The sequence below is a fragment of the Egretta garzetta genome, unplaced genomic scaffold (genome assembly GCF_000687185.1).
Source record: "Egretta garzetta isolate BGI_Z169 unplaced genomic scaffold, ASM68718v1 scaffold124, whole genome shotgun sequence".
NCBI classification, from domain to species: domain Eukaryota; kingdom Metazoa; phylum Chordata; class Aves; order Pelecaniformes; family Ardeidae; genus Egretta; species Egretta garzetta.
In genome coordinates, this window is record NW_009259423.1 from 306970 (window position 1) to 332192 (window position 25223).

The 25223-nt window shown below is 37.1% G+C and overlaps 1 protein-coding gene across 4 annotated transcripts in view; it reads right to left on the reverse strand.

The window, feature by feature from the left end:
• Positions 1-261: 261 nt before the first annotated feature.
• Positions 262-25223, reverse strand: part of NKTR (natural killer cell triggering receptor) — a 29742-nt gene continuing 4780 nt past the window's right edge. Inside the window, exons 1-12 of one of the 4 annotated variants that reach the window (XM_035892518.1) lie at positions 20112-20130; positions 17447-17476; positions 16430-16575; positions 14960-15182; positions 14222-14377; positions 12650-12737; positions 9578-9723; positions 5614-8556; positions 5279-5374; positions 4887-4946; positions 4195-4293; positions 262-2543 (exon numbers count right to left, since the gene is read on the reverse strand). In XM_035892518.1, the coding sequence (XP_035748411.1) occupies positions 2465-2543; positions 4195-4293; positions 4887-4946; positions 5279-5374; positions 5614-8556; positions 9578-9636 (3336 nt within the window). In that variant the 5' untranslated portion in view covers positions 9637-9723; positions 12650-12737; positions 14222-14377; ... (2 more) ...; positions 17447-17476; positions 20112-20130 and the 3' untranslated portion in view covers positions 262-2464. Of the gene's footprint in view, positions 2544-4194; positions 4294-4886; positions 4947-5278; positions 5375-5613; positions 8557-9577; positions 9724-12649; positions 12738-14221; positions 14378-14959; positions 15183-16429; positions 16576-17446; positions 17477-20111; positions 20131-25223 lie in introns of those variants that run through there. The other 3 variants (XM_035892516.1, XM_035892517.1, XM_035892519.1) reach the window with 3 other exon arrangements.

Sequence of the window (25223 nt, forward strand, 5' to 3'; positions counted from 1 at the left end):
ACGGAATTTTTCCAGATGTAGAGAAAACAGCATTTGCAGATATGTACAAAAGTTTATTTTACAAACAGCAAACTACTTTTGAATAACAAAATTGCAAAAACATAGACCAACATTAGAAAACCAGCTCAGGGGTACATTTTCTATCCGAAGCACAATTTAACAGACTTCACTAAGTAAAAATACTCCCCCCCCCCAACCATCTACCAGATGGAATTTTTTTATAAAGCTTTAATTCAAGATAGGAAACAGACATTAGTGACATTGCAGTAATTTTGGACAACTACAATTAATTGATCAACCTTATTTCTATTACCTTTTCCTGGCCTTAAAAATAAAAAGTCAGCTCAGACCTGAAATATGACAGGGTCCGATTCTGGAGCAATTTTTTCCTCTAATAAGTGCTGAATGGCAATATTTATAGTTGTATATTTTGTTACACCACTACCCCACTAGTTCTATTTTCTCAGGAAGGGAAAAACCAAGTTACATTTGTACTTAAAACTATGAAACCGCAACAGACATGACCTTGACTTAGCAATGAAGTATTTGTCCAGGACTCCTGAAATGGCTGCTACTGTTAGAAACATGTCTGCAAACGTATATGGACTTGGGTAATAAATGTACTTAATGTTAAAGAGCGTAAGCAGCTTACAAAATATCGATTGGAAAGGATAAAGTGTGCACGCTTTTTCCTTGAACTACAAGAGTAGGAAGGGCGCAAGTCCAGAATTTTGGGTTCTTCTAGGAAGTGAAAAACCTAAGGGAGAAGTTCAGTTTTAGGAACCTGCACACAAATGCCTTACTCAGCTGTTCACAGACCGAAATGGAGGGCATCGTTACAGTCTTCAAACTCCACTTTGAACTTTTTTTTCATGTTTCAGAAGGGTACCGAATGAAAGCTAATTTTGGATAGCTTAATTCAAAGAGACAGTGTGAACTGACGTCTAAGCAAGAAATTACCACTTTTAATTTTCAAAGCTGCTGGGTCCTGATGAGATCTTAAAAAAAAAATAAAAATCATTTTCAATATTTGAAAACATTTGAGAAAATGAAAGCATCTGAAGATATTACAGAAAGTCAGTAATGAAAACTATTGTAATACAACAGTACTCATTAGCTCTAATAAAGGTATGTTAGTCTGTTTTTTCACTACAGACCCCACTTTCCAGGTTACATTATGCCATTAAAAAACTGTTTCTTACTACACAACTTTCTAAATGCTGAAAAACTTTACAAATTGTTTTAAATCACCTCAATCAGAATATTGCAAAAATTACTCAATGCTCTTAAGCTTAAATCTATGGGGTTTTTTGCAAGCCATTTACCTGTAACATGGAGTAATTTTTGGTATTAAACTTTACTTTGAAAGTATTATCCATGCTTTTTACCAGGCATACCAGTACTTTCATAGTCGTATCGCCTTAACAATACATAGTTCACTATCTGCAATATCAATATCCGATATTCCCTCTGGCAAATGGGATACATCTACAGATGTTTTTATAAAGGAACCATTACGTTTTGTTTTCTCAAAAAATCATCACCATGCAAGTTTTTTTAAAAAGTGTTTTGACCAAATTCATGATCTACCCAGCAGTTTACAACGTTCCGCTTCAAAACGCGTCGAAGTATGCCAAGCACTGTAATAGGAATTGAAATGGCATTCAAAAGTGTTCAGAAACACTTTTTTTTTTTTAGACTCTTTAAGAACATCGCTGTTCATCACAAAATTCACTTTTAAACGCAGAAGTTTAGACAAGTTGGATATTAAGATCAAAACTCATCCATCCCACATTTGCTCACTGCTTGTCAGTTTGACGGTTCCCGTTGTGCCGACTTCCGTAACAGCGCAGTACAGGAAGGATTAAGACAGAGTGGCAGTCTTTGTTTTCATCACCTAGCTGTTGGGTATATACGGTATATAATGCAATAATCAACAAGACAGCATGGAACCCATCTTCCAGCATTTAAAAAAAAAAAAAAAAGCATTTTAATAAACTAGAAATGGCAGCCTTTGTAAGAAGTTTTCTTCACAGTTTTATAGTTGCTAGCATATATTTCATAATAACAGGCAGAAAGTCCTGTATGTTTATAAACAGACTTGAAGACAGTACTGATTGCTGCACCCAGAAAAGCGGTGGCAACAAATTCACCGAAGTGTCGTTCATGGCTTGGAAAACCCAACTCAAGGAAATAAAACTTTTTTTTTCTTCCCCCCCATTTTGTAAAAGTAGCATTTCACATTTAAAAAAAAACCGAAAAAAAACCCTCAGTTGAGTTGAGCTCAGTACTCCTCTCCGTAAGTACACAGTCAAGTGAGTTCACTGTTAAATGGTAAAGTTTCAGCTAACTCAGGAAACGCCCTTCAACTTCACTTGTGACACTGTCAAAACAGGTTTTTTTCTTTTGAACATAACACTGAAAAAAATTACTAAATACAGTTTCCATCGTCAAAGAAACGTTTTCAGCTGTATCTGCTGCTTTCACTGGGGCTTCGGTTGTTCGAGTAACTGCGATCACTTTCACTGTCAGAGCCGTAAGATCTACAAAGAAAAGATTAAAATGCCTCAAAATTGTATTTCGAAGCTTCAAATTCAAAACTGCATTATCTTAAAAAATTGTCAGGACAGACAGACACAAGGCAAGGAGAAAATACGCAAGAAGTCTTTTACAGGAACGTATTTCATATAACTGAAGTATTCATTAAGGGACACTCAAAATTAAAACAATCATTAACTTTACACGATGAAACCCCTGTGTAACTCAAGCCAAACTGAGCTTGTAGCTACAAAATCTCTTGCTTTCTCTTGTACAGCTAAGAAATCATCAAAAATAACTGGCTTTGTAAATGCTCATAGCTGACTGAGAAGTGTATTCTAACAGATACAGTTTCATATTGCAAGTGTTGCTCAACTAAAATAATTTCACAAATCCTTGCTTTATATATTGCAGTTTTTCATTCAAAGAAGGGTCTTAAGAATTAGGCCCCATAACAACAAGAGGAGTGTCTGAGTGTCTGCAGAATGGAAGTTGTAGATTAAAATGTTTTGGCTTATCCAGAAGAATTCCAAGCTCAGCACCTGGCCAAACGTCAAGACAGAGTCCAGATGGTTTCAGACAAGCCACAGGACATCTTCAAATTACACAGAATAAACTTTCATTGGAGATTTTCTAGCCTTGTGCCTGTAAGAAAAGCTTTCTAAATGAAAGATGAGCATATCCTAATCCAACATTGTTTCTCTGAAGCTTCCCAACATCCTAAACCGATGATTTTGTAAGTCTATTTCCACACTCTTTGTTAATCTCATTAATTCCCCCTCAAACGCAAGATGAAAGTTGTCTTGCTGTCAGAACTAGGCGGGGAAATGGGTGAGAGCAAAGTCCATTACAGAGCTGGTACAAAGTTGTGAAAAAAAATGAGTCTGCAGGACAGCAGAGGATGAAAATTTACAGCAGTCTTATAGATCTGCCTGATTTACCACTGCCTAATAGGGGACATACCAGAATGTACAAAACAAACCATCACTGATGCTCACTAAACATACATATCCCGTTCCACTTCTGATCTTTGTGCAATGTGCTCGCTTACACCTATACAATTCCCCTGGACTGAGTAGAATAAAATTTATCCTAAATTCACCAGAAGCACACTGGAGTTGCAGGTAAAATGTTCTTTCAAAAGATGTTCTAGGAAGTTAAAAATTAATTCGGGATAGCACTGCAATTTTTAATTTTCTTTCCAGATTTTTTTTTTTTAAATCCACTTTTGCAGTCTAACCAAAAAGAATTTACCATGCAGTGGAATTCTTTGCATACCAGGTAGCTTTTAATCCCTAACAGGGCACTTGATTTCAATCTTGAGAGCTAGTTCGCTGTAGTTTTTAAGAAACATTTAGAATTATTAAAAAAACCCAAACGTGCTTATTTTGAATGCATACATCCAAAGAACCGGAGCCTTCTCAAATCTTTCTCATCCTAGTTTCTTCCCCATCCTCAAATTTAGCACGTCAGGAATTCTGACTTCCTCACTCACACTCTTGCTCTGATTTTAATTGGTTTTGATTATTACGTTTGGTAACAATGCATTTCTTATGCCTGGGGAAAAAACCTCCAAACATTAGCCTTCATGAATGTCGTAAGCATTTATCAAATTATTTTGCATAAACAGGCAAAGTCATGCTAGCAACACCATACCTGGATCGCCTATCATAACTTCTAGATCTTCGATAGCTGTCACTCCTTTTACTTCTACTTCGACTTCTGCTATAGTAACTATCGTACGTGTATGACCTACTTTAAAGGGAAAAGAAAGTAATCATAAATTTACAATTTCTTCTCTAAAATGCTGTTTATTTTAAATGAATGTTTTAAAGACATTTATATACAGATGAGTGGCTATATAGAAATTACTTTTGAAGGATGTGGCAAACAGAATCATTATACATTTCATAAAAGTTTAAATAGAAGAACAAATATCTTCTAAACAACAGTGAAAATCTCGAATTTATTATCTAGAAAAGACTTACTAAGCATTTAAAAACTTTTTGTGTTTTCTCTACAAGTTGTAGACGCAGTAAAAATCTTGTTTGCCAATACTTCTGAAAACAAGCAACAAAGTGATTCCATTTATAACTCAATTTTATTCTAACAATAAAGGGAAATGTGTTCACTATTCCTTATCTCATATCATCCCCTATAACTGCGATGCCAGGATGATTTGGTTATTTTCAGCTTTTAAAAGTGTCTTATGTTGATTTTGCTTTAATTCAAGTTGCTATCATGATATTATACTTTTAAGTACCATAGATAAGGGTGTGTTCTTATACCAAGGTATTTTTATAGTAAGTACGTTTATTGCAGAGTTTGTATAAAACTATAATCCATACCTGGATCGACTGTGATGGCCGTAAGAACTGCTTCTGGATCTACTTCTACTATAGGTTCGACTGACAAAAACAAAAACACGGAGATATTTTAGGTTAATCAGAAAGAGGCGCTGAAGAGAGCCGGGGGAGAGGGGGAAACAAGAGGAGAGGAATCCGCTTTGCTCAGAATTCCTCATCCATACTATGAAACATTAAAGAGAATTATTTTTCAGTAACAGAATAGTCAGATTTCAAAATTTCCTAACTTGCATATTTCAAGTAGATACTTCAGACTGCAAGTATGCATAGCTAAGCACATTTCCAACTTGCTCAGGCTGACGCATCGGACGGCTGTGCCTAATTAACTGCTTTTGTAACACATCCCAACACTAGCTCCACTCAGAGAAACTTACCTACGACTCTTGTAACTGTGGTAAGAACTACTTCGACTTCTTGACCGATCTCTACTATACCACCCTCTGCTTCGGCTTCTTGTATAGCTTCTTGACCTACAACCAATGAACAACTTTGAAAAGCACAAAATAGAATGTAACTGAAGAAAAGGGCAGCAGAAAACAGGAACCAAAAGCAATATAAAGCTTAATCTTTTAAGCTAAATGTTTATTCTGTACCTAAATATTTATTCCATACTTGCTAAACGACACATTGTTTAAAAGAAACACGCCTTGAAAATAGCAGAACTTTCACGTTAAGACGGTAGGCTGCGGGAATAGCACAAACTTCTTACCTGTATGAGTATGTAGAACTTCGGGATCGACTTCTGGAGTGACTGTAAGATATGGACCTTGTTCTGTGTCTGGATTTAGATTCGGATTTACTTCGTGACCTACTGATACTCCTGGAAGGGCTATTGTCATCTCTACTTGGAGATTCTTCCTCACTAGAACTTTCTTGGTTCCTTGGCCTCCGATTTAGCCGTGCTGTTTTTCTAACTTCATCAAACAGAGATCCAGGCCTTACTTTATTTTTAGCTTTTATTTCAATTCTTAAACCTGCTGGTTTAGGCTCCGGTGCTGAAGCTACGTTCTTAACTTCCGTGGCAGTACTAATTGTTGCTGGCTGTAAATTACCAACACCTTGCAAAGGCTTCCATTTATTATCTATCACATTGCTTTGCGTGTTTTCAGTAATTTCACTTTTTAAACTACAGTCTTTAGCACTAGACACAGGGACAGAGTTATTTTCTTGCTTTCCCGTTTCTTTTTCTTCTTTAATATTAATGAAGTCTGGAATATTGTTTCCTAGTTTGACAGCATCTTGTTCAGGGGTCTCAACCTGTAAATCTTTGTTTGTACTAGCACTTAAAGCCTGAGGTTTAGCAGTGAGAATGACAGGAGACAAAATGTCCACATCAACCTTCCCTGGCGAGTTACGATCCGGGGTACAAATCTCCATGTTGTCATCTGTCTGAATAACGTCTTCCAATCCGTTCTGGTTACTTTCTTCAGCTTCTTTAATCTCATTCTTGCAAGCGGTCATATTTATTCCTGAGTTTAAAATCCTGGTTGAAGCATTTGTTTCAATGCTATCTTTATTAAGGTTACCGTGACCTGGTGAGGCATCACATGTAGTGTTTTTACCCAAAAGGTTTGCATCCGCACAAGACTTTTCACCATTTCCCATTTTATCTTTGGCTATTTCATCCTTTTCATAAACTTGGGTTTTATCCTTTATGTCCCTGGTAAGCTGCTTTTCCTTTTTATCGTCCTTGGTAACCAGCTTTTCATTTATCTCATCATCATCTTCTTCACCAAACTCCAGGGGGGGCTGCCAATGAAACATTTCTTTTCTTTTCTGAACTTTGTGTTTCTTCTCCTTTTTCCCTTTGGATTTTTCTTTTGCTTTTTTGGAATGTGATTTTTTAAGAGGTTTTTTTGATCCATGTTTGTGTTTTTTTGACTTTCCTCTGATGTTTGTTGAGCTAGAACAGGAACTGTCCGATTCAGAAGACGACAACTGCTTGCTTGTCTTCCATGTACAATCAGAATCCAGAAAGCCTTCTGAAGAATTTGGTTGTTTTTTTATCCTTTTGGTAACGCTAAGCTCTGTATCAGATCCTGATGTGGCCTCTCCTTCTTCTTTACTCGAGGAGGGTCTGGAATCTCCCCTATTATGCCTTGCCTCTCCTCTTTCGGAATTTGACTCGGAGTCCCACTTACTACCTGAATAGGACTTTCGTTTAGTTTTTGCACCACCTCTAGGCTGCTCAGAGGATTTCTCCTTAGCTGCTTTCTTTTTCGCATGATCAGAATCCCGCTCACACTTGGATTTCTCCTCCCCTCTCTCAGAACTTACGCTATTTTTATCCTGTTTCTGAGTATCTCCTTCTAATTGAAAACGTCCTTCTTTTTCTTGGGCTACTTTCGTTCTGGCAGAACGCTCGCTGTCAGTAGAGAAGTCTGAAGATGATAAACTGTCGCTCTCTTTCAAGCCTTGAGAAGACTCATCGTAGTCTTTTGTACACTTATAAGGGAGAGTACTTTCAGAGCTCGTTTCTTGCCTCAGTTTAAGAGACCGAGCATTTTGATCAGTTGATGCAGATTTTCTTTTGTTTCTGTGTCTATCGTCATCACTAAGGGAATAATAAGATGTCGACTCGCTATAACCTGACCTGTCGCTGCGGTATTTACTCAGTGATGGCGATCTGCCAGAAGAACGAGATTTTGTCCTAGAGCTAGATGGACTTCTAGATCTCGTGTAAGATCTTGAGTACGACCTACTTCGAGAGGACCTGCTTCTTGATCTTAGCCAACTATCTGAGCTTCTGTCACTGTGATATTTGGAATAACCGCTTCGATCGCTATCTGAACTCCTTTGTCGCTTATGGTATGAGGAAGAAGTGTTAGCCTCTTTAACAACTACTAAATTGTAATTGGTTGGTGTGGGTATTAAATGGGTTGTTTTGGCTTTCATTTCCTGAATTCGCTCGTAAGATGGCTTCCACGGTTTCTGCCCAGGCTTCCACCTTGAAGGCGGTGGGCTATCACTTAAGGGTATAACAGGGAGGGTTTCTGGGACAACTGGTGGTACGACAACTTTATCACTCGGGAGTATAACTGCTCTTACAGGCTCGGCTGTCTTATTCAACTTACTTTCATTTAATCGTGTTGAAATATTTCGTGGAGAATTGGAAACTGTCTTTTGATGCCTAGGGTTAGAACTTGACCTTGACCTACTTCGAGAACGCGATGACTTAGAGGCTGATCTTGATCTAGAACTTCTTCGGGAGTAAGATCTTGATTTTGACCTGGATCTGGATCTGGACCTGTAGTATGATCGACTCCCTCTGCTTGATAAAGTTGATGAACTCTGGTCTTCCTTATCAGATTTAGACCAGTCTCTTCTGGACGAATGCCTAGAAGACGATGATGAAGAACGAGATTTCCTCTCACGATCACAAGATGATTTTGTTCTCCTGAGGAAGGAATGAGAGGATTCTACATCTGATGAGGCTGACGTTTTCTTTTTTTTTGTTTGCTTGTGCTTCTTGAAATGCTTCTGCTTTTTAGATTTCTTTTTGTGTTTCACCTTCTTTTTCTCTTTTCTGTGCTTTTTGTGATGGCTGGAATATCTCACAGTGCTTAGATCAGAATAACCATTATGTGACCAAGATCTTGATCTCCGGGATGCACTCCTCTCATCCCATCTGCTTGTACATGGATCACTCAACCTTAAAAACAAACAAGCAAACAAGACACCACTAAGTAGAAAATATTTTTAAAAAATCTAAACTAAGTATTTTCCCCTCCTCCAAGTCAACTAATGAAGTTTAAAAACCCCCGTCCCTCTTTATTAACAGACAACTGTGTTTTGAATGAGCTCGTTCACTCATTTTAAGGTGTGGAATTACACCACTATCAAGAGAGCTACTTCTCTCTAAGAAGTTAATTAGCCAACATCAGCAATTTTTGCATACTGTAGAACCTGTGTAAAGAGATTTAATGTTTAATGTTAAGTCCATAGGACTTTGGGTAGTTACAGCTAACACTACAACTACTGGATTCAGAAAACACGTTTAAATACGAATTTAAAAACTTCATCTCATTTAGTATTCTTTTAGCTGGTACACTGCAATGTATCAATAAACTGAATGTACTCAATATATAAAAAGACTTATAAACATTTGCAATTATTCAATAATAATTATACATAAAACATTCTTCAGTTTTGCTTTTAGGGTTTATCTATTGTAATTTGATACAAGCTCATATTTAGTATCAAGCAATCAGAAATTCTGGAGCTGGCTTCCATCGCAGAGTTTGTAACTGCAGAAAGAACATGTAATTAAAACAATATAGGATTGGTGGATTCGATTGCCTTACTTGATATCCAAAGAAACCACATAACCAAGTTTGAGGCTAAAGGAAATCTGACACGACTAGCTCTATGGAAAGCAACAGGAAACTGGAGAGCTCAATTAATTACTTCTTAAATAAGTATACAAGATGGCCCCATCAGAAACAACTCTTCTGATACTTTTCAGCATGTGTTCATCTGGTGTCACATTAGCAAAGCAGAAATGTTTTAAGAAAGTTTTCCACTTCTAATTTTTGGAATGTAAACGGAATGTGTTGACCACAAAGATATTTACATTTTTCTATTCAAACATGAATGACATGGTACATCTACACAATTTATTAAAGCTTGTGCAAAAAAACCAAGACATTTTAAATTTGAAGTAAGGATCTTACTTATCGCCTTTACTCCACTTTTCTCCACTAGGTGGTCTATACGTTCGTAATCTCTGCATTTCCTCTTTCCAGTGAGGAGGGGTCTCACTGCTCTCATCATCATCGGATTCAGAACACGATCGTGATCGAGGTGGGGTGTGATATCGCTATGAAAACAAAGATAGATAGATAGATGTAGAATCTATTTTTCTTTAAAAGAGACTGGATAATATAGAAAATATACTGTGACTCTTACACAGATTTTGCATGCATCTTCATAGCACAAGCCAGACAACATTATCCATACAAAGTCCACGAAGATGACGCAAATTCTAGATTTCCTGCCAAAAATACCCACTTTTGGCATGCTTATATACCACATGTGAGACAGGATTACACAGCTAACTTTTTTCCTAGTCTGAGAACATTTCTCAAAGCTTGAGAGGGGCCAGCTAAGCCACTTTTCCAAAACATAAAAGGAAGAATTGAGAAAAAGGTCACGGATTCCCTTTACATCATACCTTCTGAAATAACACAATTACTTCAGATAACCAATGTTTTTTTTTCAGGATAGTAAAGCACAGACGCTTCACTTCAGTTTGCAGACACCTAACTGCTTATATGGGTAAAGACAAGCCCCATTTCAAAAGTTACTGCTGTTCACCCCTTCAGAAATGGGAATCCAGTTTAAGACACCTTCCAAGCAGAAAATAAATAAATAAAAATAATCTTTCACAAAAGCGTAATGAAGCTTCACACTTAAAAATTATGCTTAGGCGCAGCATTTAAGTAGGCAATAAGAGCTACTTGTGCAGCAGAGAAAAAACTCTAATATTGCTAACTCATTATTTTCCATTACCCAGTTGGATACACACTTAGGTAAATCCTGTGAGGAAATTAGATGCTCCTTGACTCAAAAAAGACAAACATCTGGAGTTTACTCAATTATTTTGAGCCACTTATAAAAGCATGCAATATGTGAAAAAAATAAAATATTACTCCCCAGAATGAAACCAGAAAGATGCATCTATCGGTTTATTCAGTTAATTACAGGCAGAATGCTCGAAGGCGTCCTGTTTATGTAAAAAAATAAAGATAACCTGCCATGAAGATTTGGAGGTTCCTATCCTTTGAGCTGAAGCAATGATTACTAAAAAAACCCCCACTTTTACAGATGAATGGCACAGAATAGGCGACGAAGGTTTCACGGACCTCCCTAATTCTCTCATATTGTACTCAGGAGTCTCTCAGAACCTAAGAGGATTCAAAACTACAAATGCGTATCTTGAAAACATCAAACGTGTTCACCCTGGGTAGGAACTGTTGCTAATCAGACTGTTGGAGATGGCAGAAAAATGCATTTCTCCAACTAATTGCTAGCCCCAAATTATTTCTGGTATTATTCATTTTCATTTTTAATTTTGCCAAGAGGCTGCCAAAACTACAGAAACCAAGACACAGACACCCAAATGCCTCGTAAAAGCTAATTCCACTCAGCTTTATGCTATTTTTCCTGCAGTCTTTATTTACATAAATATTTCAAAACATTCCATTTCAAAGGCTTTCTTTAGTGGGTATCACAAGTGTCAAATACAAATGAAAGCTGTCAGATGCATCAAGAACAGCTATCAGATTTAATGTCAAGGCTGGCAAATAAGGCTTGGTTCTCAGGCGAGGCCCAAACACTACAGTACCTTGTTCCTTGCTAGGACTATCTAAGACGTTAGTTTTGTGGCTTAAAATAATTGCATCACAGGGATCAGTAGAAAAGTACTTCTCAAATCCAGTGGCTATCACATAAGAAAATCACGCTCAGAGGAGTCTCAGTTAAGACCATTATAATGAAAAGTGTCTTCAGCTAAACAGATACTGATCTCTCTACATACACACTTTTTTTTTTTTTGGAGGACTTCCATTTGCACAAAAATTTGGCAGGTCCAAGCCTTGGATTGGTTTATGGTTACCCAAACATCACCTGCTAAATTGATCCAGAAAAACCTTCTAAAGGGGAAGAATATGCTCAATTCTGGTGTGCTACAATTTGAAATACACCAGTATCAAATGCAGGGTTACGAAAGCTTTTCTTACTTTCTCCTTCTTCTACTGCCTGAAAAACAAGTGTAGCTGTGGAGCATTTTGGACCCTGTATTGTGGGTTATTATTAAAGAGAGAAAAAAAATTTTGCTTGAGTATGATGGCACTAATGCAAAAGCAAAACTCTTCAGGATACCAGAGACTTGAAGAAGTGAAATCTGCATAAACAGTGGCAGTCTTCAGAGGAAGGGAGAAAAAGAAAAATAAAATGGACTGAGTCTGTGCACCTGTAAAAATACTTCAGTACCAGCACTGCAAAAAAGTAACTTCTTGCCCATGCAGCGTCATCTATGAAGTTACCTAGACTTGATCTCAGCCAGGACAGATGACAAAATTTGATGAACTACATTACGTAGCTAAAAAAAAAAAAAAAAAAAGGAAACAAAAGGTTGACTTAAAATGTCAAAAGGCAGATCAATGTGATTCTGCCGAAGTTGCCAACAGAACTGTTGTTTCTCAGAAAAGTATGCCCAGTCATCAGAAGATGCAAATACCAGAACTTGGGAAGACAAGCAATGTACATCAGAAAGAGCTGTATACGCTTAGAACACTGTAGAACAGCTTTGTCTACTCTTATGTGTTACAGTCCTAAGGCTTAACAGACACAGCAAGGAAATTCAGTGAGTTGAGAACAGTAAAAACTCTTGTCACTTCTCATTACTTTCGATCTTGTGGCTTGTGTGGGATGAATCTGGCTGAATTCATTCCAGTCTTTAAGAAGAAATAATTTCATTCTAACATTTGAAGATTTCTTGTAGTTGAGGAGCAGGCATTTGTTTCCCCAAACAATCTTTAGGTAAAAAGACGTTAACAAGGATGGGGAAAAAAAGCATTATAAAATAACTACCTGACAGCAATATTTCAACCTTCTAAGCCAGAATCTACAACATGTCAACAACAGTTAAAGGTGTCATACAAAGCGTTCAAGGAAATTCAAAGCTCAAGGTCAGAGAAGATACTCTGGGTAAGATGAAAGAAAAAAGAAGAATTGTCACATACTATCGTGCCTCTTCCTTTAATTTTTCGTCCAGATTTAGAGACTGATGGTTTCTGGTCAGTCAGAACTGGCGTAGCATCAAGAAGCTTCCTACATAAATTAATAAAATGTGAGCTTACATGGCAAACCCCCCAAAATAAACTGTTTTTAAGTTAATCATGCAAAATACTAATCTCATTCATTTGTTTTGAGATGGCAGAACTGAGAACTCAGTGAATTCACCAAGAAATAAAGCAAGCCACGCACAGTTCTGCAAAGAAAGGCAAATCAACATATGCCTGTTTTCAACCAAATGCGTAGCCTATCTGACCTCTCTATGTGTAAATAAACACTAACAATGAACTTGAAAAGTCCTCCATTAAAGTGGTGCGTGGCTTTTCTGAAGAGGTTAACTTGTGTTTGGTGGACAAATCATGAAGACAACATGGACAGAATAGTTTCAGCATCTCAGGAGTTTCACCACAATGTCTGCGCGTAGGGAATGGCCATTCATGATAGTGCACAGGTTCTAAAGCTTTGCTTCTTGCCTAAGCAAGAAGTGGTAATGCAGCACTCTTTTTTTGCAGTTTGTGTAATTTCCTCAAAAGTAGTAGTTACTAAGGCTTTGGAAATGAGAGTAAAATAACGGTTCAAGAAAAGGCTTACAGGACATTATACAATTAACCAAAATTTAAAAACAAAAAAACCAAAACAAATTGATTTTGGAGATACCTGGCAGTGTAATATATTAGCTCAACTGAGCCCAAAAGCAAAGAAATTTCATTGAAACAGAACCTAACTGCAATTTAGTAGAGATGCAAAACACAAATTGAAAATAACCTGTGAAGTCATGACTTACTTTGTATCAAAAGAAGAGTATTTACCCTTCTTCTTAAAAACATAGATGGGTCATAAAATTCTGGTTGACAGATTTTGAACCAAAGTTTCTTCTTCAGTCTAAGAAAGATGAAAAATTACCTCTCCCAATCCCAAGTTTCCCTCGCAGTCAAATATTTGCTGTGGTTTACATTGCAAAATTTTTTCTGGAATTAGACACTCATTTTTCTGCATCGTTGTAATTGAATTTAAGGTTGCAACATGCATGAGCCTTAAGGACCAATTAAACTAACTCACTAGAATCATAAAATCACTTTGGTTGGAAAAGACCTTTAAGATCATCGAGTCCAACCTTTAACCTAACCCTGCCATCCCACCACTAAACCCTGTCCCTAAGCACCTCATCTCTCCTTCTTTTAAATACCTCCAGGGATGGGGACTCGACCACCTCCCTGGGCAGCCCCTTCCAGAGCCTGACAACCCCTTCTGTGAAGAAGTTTTTTCTAATGTCTAGCCTAAACCTGCCCTGGCACAGCTTCAAAACATTCCCCCGCTAGATTACACTGAAAAACCCTGACACAGGTTGTCAGGAATATTACAAGGAAAACTGTAAAAAAAGACAATTACATCACCTTATTTAGAAATTCTGACACTACAGCAATCATTTGCTATCAGTACTAGTAATACAACATTAGCAGGAAAATTTTATGCGTAGTTTCCATCAAGTCAACGTAATAAGAAAGCTCAATGTTTCTTACGGTTCAGGTTCTACACTGACAACAGGCACATCTCTTCTTAGCAGAAATCTGTTTTCAGGCACTGGGGGAATTTCTTCAGGACGTACCACAGGTTTGTCCCTCTTTGTGCTAACATCGACTGCTTTTTCTGTTATATCACTCTTGTCAGAAAGGCTGCTATAGGGAAAAATAAGTTGATAAATCAAAATTAACTGTCAACTGATAAAAATGCCACTTTTCAAAGCAAATTCCAAAAAAAAAAAAAAAAGCCCATGTGATGCACCGAGCCTTAAGATGGCTTAATAACCAAAACTTAGTTCATTAATAACTCATTTTATCCTAAAGGAAGGATGGTGCACTGTTATTGGAAAGAATGTACAGCAAACTGTACAGCAAACAATCTTGCTTTTAATTTGCTGTTTGTCATGAAATATTTTTGAAATAAAATATAAAGATCTCTTATTTGCCTAATGTCTCCCTATAACACAGGCATAGCGAGTCCTATATACTTTAACATGCTGAGGCTTATTTCAAAGTCCCTCTAGCTTCTATCTACAAAGACCTTACATTTCCACAGAAAAACCTACCCAACAAGCTCAGCTTTTTTGTTTGGTTGGTTTTGTTTGTTTGTAAAAGTTAACCAAAATCCAAATTTATAGAATAAAAGCACCTTCATATTCATTGCTTGAGTACTTAATGAAAAAAAAAGTAGAATTTCTCAGATTTCTCTGAAATTCTTAAATTTAAGAGACTAGTCACCGTCTTTGGCTTGAGATTCGCTTGCATCTTGGATCCTCTTTCTTCCTCTCTTCCTTTCTTCGTTTTCTTGATTGTTTGGTTTTAGTTCTTCTTTTACGCTTTCTTCTTCTGCTTCTTTCATTTTCAGCTTCACTTTCAGATGAAGTTTCTGAAGAGCTTGATGCACTGGAGGAGGAGTCTGAAGCATCAGATTCAGAACACACTTTCTTCTTCTTTTCCAAAGCTTAAAACATTTTAAATTTACAGTGTGTTCATTTGCATGTATTTTTAACTGTGTATACATACACAGCACACAATATACAGTTTCATATACGCATAAATACACACACATACTGCTCCAAGGAACTCTGTGCATAAACTATGAACTTTAAAGTACAATAAAAAGTCACATAATTGTGTCCAGTCTAAACCCATATCCATAAAATGATACAAATATTTTCCAGCAAAGACAGCTGTAAAAAAAATTCTGCAGTTGGTATGAATTGAACTGTAAGAACTTCCATGCACACCTTATGCCATATATGATGACATATCAATGCAAAGCCAAACCATTCCTAAGTCATACACAGTAATTTTATAACTGAAGTTGAACGTTAACGTGTGCCAAGCTAATCTAAAGGAAGGCTGAGAAATAAGTACAACTTTAAGAAGGAGGGTTCCCCCCCTTTTTTCCTTTGAAAATGTATTTTAGGTTATAACACTGAATTCACACCTTTGGGTTAGAATAGAATACACAGATAAGCAAAGACCACTCACAGTAAAAAAAAATTCATTTCCTTAGAAAGCCATGCACAGGTTACAAAACAAAGTTTCAGAAAGAGTTAAGTCTCAGGCTCAGTTGTGTATTTCTTATTTCTAAAACTTTGTCACTGTCTCCTTTCTGCATCCTCCTACTTTTACATTATCTATCCTCTTGACTTTCTCTAAAGGACATAACCAAATTATCCTCAAGGAAAGTCAGAAGTGGAGCAGAAAACTCAAACTCCTAACACTCCACTACTCTATAGCAACTGTCTACACATATATTTTAGATCATTTATTTCCTATGAATTCTCATGAAAAGGAAAATTACATTGACTACGTACACTGTATATAGTAACATTACATGATCTTAAAATAAACCTTTGGGAACTGCACAAAATTCAACTTCAAGAAAAGCTTATGTTTGTGTCTCCTTCAAACTCAGAAAAAATAAGCTCTAATTACTTTTTGAGTACGTCGCATTAACCTTAAACATTAATTAAGGAGAACGGGAAGCAGGCATACGCTTTGCAAGTCACAAAGGTTTAGGTCAGAAACACTTTTCCCTTGCTGTGCCTTCCTCACCTACACCAAGCTTTATGTTTTAAAGGCTTATAAGAATTAAGATTCTAGAGATTCACTGTATTGATTTCTAGACATTGGCCTAATTTTTATTCTGTCTGAAAACAATGTCAATGTTCAATTCACTTCAGGTATACATATGCTTACCATCTTTTGCTGATTTTGTAACAAGCACCCCACAGTCAATAACTCGTACATCTGCATAGGGCCTACTTGCAGTATCAGTTTTCAGATTTTCTATTTGTTCTATTACTTCAAAACCAGAAATAACCAGTCCAAAGACAACATGTACGCTGCAAAAATAAAATATTTGGAAAATAGAAATATTTATATATTGCTGTAATTATTTTCCAATGAATTTCAGATTTAAAGTCATTCTGAGATAGAAACATTTGGCTTCACTGTCATCATCTGGCTCTTAAAATGTACTAAACTTCAGATTATTACTTTCACATTTACAACAACGCTAAGATTTCATGCAACATGGAACAGAGGCCCATTCCGGTTCTTAACTGAATTACTCGATGTCATTCTACTCTCTTCTACATGGGCAGAGCAAACAGATCATCATTTCTAATCTGCATGCCTGTTTTTGAAATTCTGGCAATAGAGAGATCGAGAGTCCATAAATAAAGAAGACATAGTGCAGTTTTCCCCAGAGAAGCAGCATTTAGAGGTCTATACAAACTCAGCATTCAAGTTTCCACTGGCACTGCAGGGACAATTATAATTAAGGAATCCCCAGTTTTGTTCTACCATACCACATTCCTCTGTCCGTCTTCCATTTGCCCCATAGCTTATACTTCCAGGAACTAATATACTTTGGGGGTAAAAACATGCCACAAAAAAGAGAGTACTACCCAAATATGTTAAACTTGACATTTCAACTCACTGATTTATGGACTAAGGGCAGCAACCAGTTTTAAAGAAATGAATGTTAGGATTTTAAAAACCTTCCAAGTTTTTGACCAGCTTTAGGAAATAAGTTGCAACTTGAAATTTTTATAGAACTGAAACTTTTGTATTTCATCTTGTTTTACTGTATAATCTTTCACAGATTAAGAATATGTTTCCCCATTGTTGTCTATACTTCCAATATAACACACGAAGACTTAGAACCTTCAAATTTTAGCCACCATTGGAGAAACTATAAAGGATTCTTACCCATCGAGATGAGGAGCAGGCTTTGTTGTTCTGTTTGACAAACAGCAAGATGGTAAGATGGTAAAAAAAAATAATCAGGGATTCAGATGAAGTAAAAGAGCAGAATGGCACAGAAAAAAAAAAAAAAAGAGGTGAAGGTAAGACAAAAAAATAGTGAAAAAATCCAGTTACATACATGGAATTAAAAAAAACTTTACAGATTATACAGAGGCTTTTTTTAAACTTTTACATGAAATTTGTTTGAAGTTTCACTAACTGTGCATACTTGAAAGTTGTACCAAGTATCATTTTATGCATGCAATAAACAACCTTCAAATAAGTGTCTTTAAATACACATTGAAATATAACTCACTAACATCTTTAATCACAGAGAAGATACAATTTGGCAATAAATACTGGCTAACTAATGGAACTTAAATGTTTCTGAAATTGTTAGGTTCTTACATTACAAGTCCACTTTAAAGTCAGTTTATTTAAAAAAAGAAGAGAGTTATCATATGTGATAGATTCTTTGCCTTTTTTTTCCCCCGCCCTGCTACTTTCTTCCTGGGTTGGCCTCATGACTCGGAATACAAAGCAAGACTTCTATCTTTAACCATCGAGACTACAGCACTTCAGCTCATAAGCTCACAGGCTTCCCCAAAGCAACAGCAGCGCAATGCAAGCAGACATTATATGCTACCCTACAGTTTATTCTGCGATAAATGCAGACTTCCTCCCTATTTTTTTTTTTTCCAGCTTCCCAGGTTTAGCTGTTTCTAGCCTGAAGGAGAAATGCAACCGCATTACATTTCGTACCCTATCCTAAAATGCATTTGGAGTTATGCCAAATTTCTGGGTTGACTTCAAATTGGAATATTCAAGGCTGTGCATATCTAATTATATTTTAAGATTCACCTTTTCAATGATAATGCTATGACCTAGTATCTCCCTACATCCTTTTCCAAAAAGGAAAGAAAATTACTTCTACAAGTAAGCCTGCATTTAATGTCACGCAGGGAACCTTGCTATGCAGACAAATTCAGTAAAGAACATCAGGATGTGCTTATATATTGGGGGAGAAAAAAAAAAATAGAAGTCAAGATAATTTGCATTTCAAGTTACTTTAATATTTGAAAACATTCTTCCTCTCTCCTCCCCAGGCACTATTTTGCCTTTCTAGCTTTCTTTGAACAAACTTCCCTCTCTCAAAATAAATAATCAATGACAGATGCTTTTTCTAAATTTACAGTAACACCGATGTGGTACAATGAAGTCAGTTTTTCACTGCTGTAATAAAATGGTACTTTTTAAGCATATCTCTTCGCTCAACTTTTGAACTATTAGGTCACAAAACACTGCAGTGCTGAAACGCATGCCAGAAGATGGAACTGTGAATCAGGAGTGTTTACACTCTTGATTTTTTGTTAAGCTCCAAAGGCCAGCCAGACCTTTCACTTCTGTAATACTAAGTAACACAGAAAACTTCTTTGGTTTGACACAGGGAAAGAAATGCTATTAAGGCAACATTTAAGTTCTCAATAGTAGGGGGTGTTCTTTGTTTTTCCCTTGCTAATACAGCATATTGCTACAAACAGAAAAACTCTTACAGCTGTTGAAGTTCTTTAAGCAAAAGTTAACTGCATTAACAACCTGCTGTTAAGCAAACATTTTAAGCGGGCTTAATTAAAAAGCTGATTTAAAGTAGTGAAAAAATAGAAGTGGGTTACTTCAAGGAAACCAATAATAAACAAGACTTAGTGCTTCAAATTAGCTAGAAACAGCAACAGGTTCAAACACACTTGATATGAATGCTGTAGTAATGTGCTCCTGCCATGCAGCAGCAGCAGCACTTGAAGACCAATTGAGCAAATTACCTAAGCACATACTTTCTTTAGACTAGTTCTCAATGAGCAAAGAAAGGGAGAGTTTTACATTAAAACCCATGTAGAGGTTTCTTCCATTACACTGGCAATTTGATAGATAAAAATAACTGCAAGGATTTTTCTCATTTACTTGCTCACGAATTGAAAACACAAGGAAAAGAGTCATCCAAAAAGAAAACTTTTCAGATGCATAACAAGGAGTGAGGTGACTTAACGGACTTCCTATGGGAAGCAGAAACCCAGCTCCTCATTGTGCTTTTGAAAGTTTTCTCATCTCAGTGTTAGGGTTATAACATGACATTTTGTCCTCGTTTCTGCAAACGTGCACTTTAGAAGACCACTTCGATGTTTTCTGCCTATGTTCTGCCTTTCAATCCTTGAACAATTCCTTTGGTTTCAAAACTTAGCCAGGAGAAAACCTACTTACTGCCCTTGCACTATAGAAACCTAGAGCCATGATGAGTTCCTCCCCCAAAATAGTATTTTATTAAAACTCTTCTATGCAGAACTCTCATAATTTAAAACATTCAAAATCTGCCTTATAATATATACTATTATCCAAGTTATTTACAGAAGGGCAAATACCTTTCTTGACTCAAGTTTAAAGTAAATTGGTTTAAGATACTGCTGAAGAAAAAAAAGCATCTTTTTGATAAAAGCATGTTATCGCCCACCCCCCCCGAGAACCTCAGTCCTAACAAAGGACTCAATGCACATAACAATATGATCAGAAAAACAAGATAGATAAAAACAGAAAGAAGAAAAGGAAAGGACACAGCCTTAGAGGAATGAGACATTACCTTTGGAGCGCACGATGTAACACTGTTTCTGTAAATTTTACACAAAAATGGCAGAAATAAATTGTAATACATTTTCAGACAAAACTGAGTCTATGTTTTATTAAATACAAGTTTAAAATTTAATATTAATCAAGTTGTATGCAGAACAAGGATGCCTAAAAGAGGGCTCTAAATTTTCTTTAGAATACAAGGTACTTTGAAAACTACAATAAGTTCTCCTTAAAAACAAAAAAAGAAACCTACAGACATAACCTGCTTGCATAAACTGTTACAAAGATAAACAGGTAGAAAAGAGAATCCTCCCACTCCCCTCTAAGTCACAGCCCAGCAAAAGCGTTGGAACACATGCACAACTTTAAGCAGATGAATAACTGAGTTCAATGGGTTTATTCACATGCTTGCAGTTACATAGGTGTTCAAATGCGCTGCTGAATCCAGTCCTAAGTACAAACATCATCGGATGGCACACCATAGCTTAAACGTTTTGATTTACAAAATGAAATGTGTTACGCCAGTTAAGTCTACAGCTTCATTCACTTCAGAATTAGCTGACACCTTCCTTGTATTACGAAGCTTTTCTGAAACTAAGAAAAATAGGTGCTGTTCCTAAAATATGTGCACTGCTGTTAGATTGCTTGTGTTCAGAATTCTAGAAAACCAAACACATTGCAGATGCAAAAAAGACAAAACCTGCACCAGCTAACACTGTACTTTTGCTCTGGTGTAACTCTGAACAGCAGCAGTGTTTTAAAACTGCATTATCAGTCAAGCTTATCCATATTTTTTCGCCCCAAATAAACTATTAGTTCTTTATTACGTCTTTGCATATCCAGAAATGATCTGTTTGTTACTTACTACCCACAAAAGCGTCCTGTGAATGCTTTCACACGCGCGGTGCTTTTGCATCAACTTTTGATCAAGCCAATGGGACCTACTTGTGGGATAAGTGCACACGTACCACCTTCACTCAAAGATCACGCAACACCAGCCCCTTTCATTTGAAATTCTTTGATTTTTATATTGCTGCCAACTGTTCAAGAATTAGCTCAAAGGTCTTTCATTCACAGTAAGAAAAATTAACTGTTGATTAGAAAAATACCTGGTTTGGGACACCAAAAAGACTTAGAAATGAAGCACTTTTAATAAACTGGTAACATTCAGAAATAATTTGTAAAATCAAACCAAAAAAGTCCTTACAATTTATTTTATCCTTCATTTAGCAGATCAAAGTCATTAGTTTGTTTGAGTTTAGTAACTAGGCATGGCACCACACATTAAAAACATTTTTTAAAAGCTATTTAGTTTTGAGCAAGGAAGCAGAGCTGGAGAGACCCGCTGAACCAACACTACCCTCGATATGAAAAAAAAAAACCCAAAATCTAGCGGTAATAGCAAAACAGCCTCAAGCTTTAAATAGCTTTTGAACACAGAGTCAAGAGCTCAATAAAATACAAAATCTAGCAGTAATAGCAAAACAGCCTCAAGTTTTAAATAGCTTTTGAACACAGAGTCAAGAGCTCCAAGCATTTGAACTGGTTAGGAACAGAACTGAGGACACCTCTTTAAATTGTAACAAGGACATATTGTAATGTTCTTGAACAAACTACAGGGCTAAATAACAAGGCAATAAATTAATTATTACACAAAATTTCCCCATGACAAAGAGGTTGGTTACTCTTTTTTTGCCTCCTATTGTTTTCTTTATGCTTCGTTCTGCACAGTCACTTCTATTTTCCTAGTAAGTGTAGCTTGACGGATTTTGTATGAGCACGGAAGCAAAGTTAAGCCCATGAAAGCATTTGTAGGATCATGAGTCTCATTGATTTTATAGTGCTTTATATACTCATTTTCACAAGAGTTGCACTTATTTTGTCTTGCAGCTTCCCTGGCTAGCAGGTTGGGTATGGCCACAGGCACGACGGGGTTGCTCTAAAGAGACAAGATACCTTCATCAGATCAGCTCAACTGCGAAGCAGAATACAGTGCTCGAGAAGAACATCACCCAACAAGCAATACAGTCACTGAGCTGGACCATCCACGAACAGGCCAACTATCCCCCCCCCAGCTCTAAATCAGGGACCTAAAGACATGAGCTATGTTTGTGCAATGCTCTAGATGCATTCCCCCCATTACTACTACTAATAATCAACATCATCATCTTTTCAGCGGCTGTTCAAAAGAGATATTGGAGTACATAGAAAAAGGAAGATGATTCTAGAGTGGTTCCTGTCAACATCTACTCCCTCTTAGGAATTCCGTATCGCAGTATCAACATGGAAACAGGACCATTAAAGAAGATGAACACACTCAGGTGGTGTTTCGAACACTAGCTAAATAACTGATGGTTCCAAATGAAATTATTCACAGAAAAGAAGCAAATTAAATAGTGGTGCTATCTGAAAATACAAATAGCTAATTTATAGACTGGTACCCTACAACAGCCTTCGACACAAGTCTGCAGTAAAAAGCTGTGACAGATCCCTTTGGGTATAGAAAATTAAAATTCCAATATTTCACAAATTCATACAGTATAAAGGGATAGTTTCTGTATCCTTTCTGCTGGATTTCAACAAGATGCCTTTCTTCAGCCTAGGAAATGTTTCTTAGACACATGTGTGAATAGCCTTGGCCTATTTAAAGTACACATGCACGAAAAATAATCCTGCCTTAGCTAAGCACTCTCCTTTCAACCCAACTGTTACTCAAGTAAGAAAAAAGGTAAGAAGTGGGGAAAATTAGTCAACGAGCACTAACATAGCTCTTGTAACATTTTTTTTATATATATATATATATACACACACACACACTTCTGACTCTTTGTTCTATTTTTGCATCCTGCCAGTTTCTACCAGTGCTTTAATTTATATTCATTCTTTCTACACTGGCCTCACTAGAGCTTCCACACTACTTACACTGGCTTTTTCCATACCACGTTCTCTATCGTTGCTTATAAATGCTTCAAACTCATTCACGCCAGGGAAATTCCTGATGAATCAAAGATAGCTGATGATACTTTAAGATTGGTCAGATACTTGAAGTAGAAGCTCCGGCCTAATCTTAACATAAATGAGTAAAACTGACCACTGTAGCTCAACTTTTAACAATGTTAGTCTGCGACCAGTTTGTTAGTGCAGTCTGTCAGAGAGATATTTGTTGCCCGATTACTTCTTTAAAGACTGGTTATTCCAAATGACACTTATCTGTGGTAAGCAGGCAGAGCACTTCTGATGAGCAAGCAAAAATGTTGTAGTCAGAAATCTTGCTATTATTTTAGCCCTAATTGAATAAATACTTATATAAAAGAAAATAGCTTTTTTGCATTACTTAATGGGCTACATTAGATGTGTATGATACAGAAATATAGAGTTCCCATCCCTGTTACCTACATTATCTATGAACTCGAAAAAAACCCTCAAACAACAAAGGTCTGAAGAAGTTGAACGGAGATGAACTATTCCGCTTTCTATAAAACTTATCAATGAAATTAAACATGTTCAAACCATTAAAAATCTAAAGACTGCCACTGAAGACTGCCCTTTCACGCAATTTTCACATTACACACTTGAACATTTTTCCTAGTGATAAACTACTGAATAACTGAGCATTTGTTTAAGAAATGCATTTGAATTTCAGCTTAGTGTATCACTAAAGGAAACAAACATATTTTATTAAAGAAAAGCTGTATAGATACACGGTACATTGCCTAAAGCAATCTGACAAATGTCACCCAGCCAGACTAACTGCTTTAATAGATTGCATTTTACGGTTAAGTCAGAAACTGCCTGGTTAAAGTCTTGAGCAGTTGTTTCCTACTTTGACTCCTGAAATTCAAACTCTTCATGTTATGAAGGAGAAGTACTTAAAGGGGACCTATAGGAAAGATGGGGACAATCTTTTTAGCAGGGCCAGCTGGGACAGGACAAGTGGTCATGGCTTTAAACTAAACCAGGGTAGGTTTAGACTGGATATAAGGAAGAAATTCTTTACAGTGAGGGTGGTGAAACACTGGAACGGGTTGCCCAGAGAGGTGGTGGAGGCCCCATCCTCAGAAACATTCAAGGCCAAGTTGGATGGGGCTCTGAGCAACCTGATCTGGTTAAAGGTGTCCCTGCTCAGGGGTTGGACTAGATGGCCTCTAGGGGTCCCTTCCAACCCAAAACATTCTATGATTCTACGAAACCAAGTTCCACCACTGAAAAAAAGACTATACAAACCCCACAGATTGAACTATGTGTTTCACCATCCATCCTTGCCTACGTATAAATTGAGTTACGAAACATGAACCTGACTTTGCAACTGACTGTATACATATACACCTGCCTTTAGGAGCAGCCTCAGCAGCTTCTGTATGGATTCTGTAATTGTACATACTCACTCCCAGGATCAGCTGCAGTACTGGAGGCCAAAGGTGGGGTTCAGCTTAAATGCATGAACTTGAATATAGTAAAGGCATCCGCAAGCAAGCTAGGCATCTCAGCTGCTGGTCAGATCTAGGCAGAATACTCAATTCCCAACATTTAGGCATTTTCAGCTGCCCTACTGTATCCTGCCTGGCTTCCAGCTGCTACTACAGCACTGCAGGGTGTCTTGCAGGTGCTACACCGAATTTGCACAGCCTGTCTGGGAGTTCCCAGTGGTGTATCAAACAGCATTAGATGTCTGCCCGCAGTAAAAATGAAAGAAGCCCTGGTCAAGAGGGTCACTGGAGTCTAGAGCATTAGAGCATGCTTTAAAGACTTGGACGGCAGCCCACCTAAACCTCATCGGTTACACTGAGAGTTTACTCCTGGGCTCGATTCGCTTGCCTGAATCTGGGGCAAGCTGGTGCCATTTAAGACACTACAGGACATCCAAGACATCTGCATGGGGCAGGCAGGTGAGAGACAAGACCTTCAGAACATCCACACCCTTCCCTCCCAGCAGCTGAAGGCCAGGTAGGATCCCCTAGGTCCCTAAAAATGGCTTTAGATTCCTACAGGGAGCTGAGGTGAATCTAGCTTACATGGAGATGATTGTCTTTAGGTATCTTACGCTGCTTGAATTCCCAACAAACTAACACTTCCTCTTTACGGTGACTTTATGAAAAAAACAGATTTTCTGAAGAAACCTGCA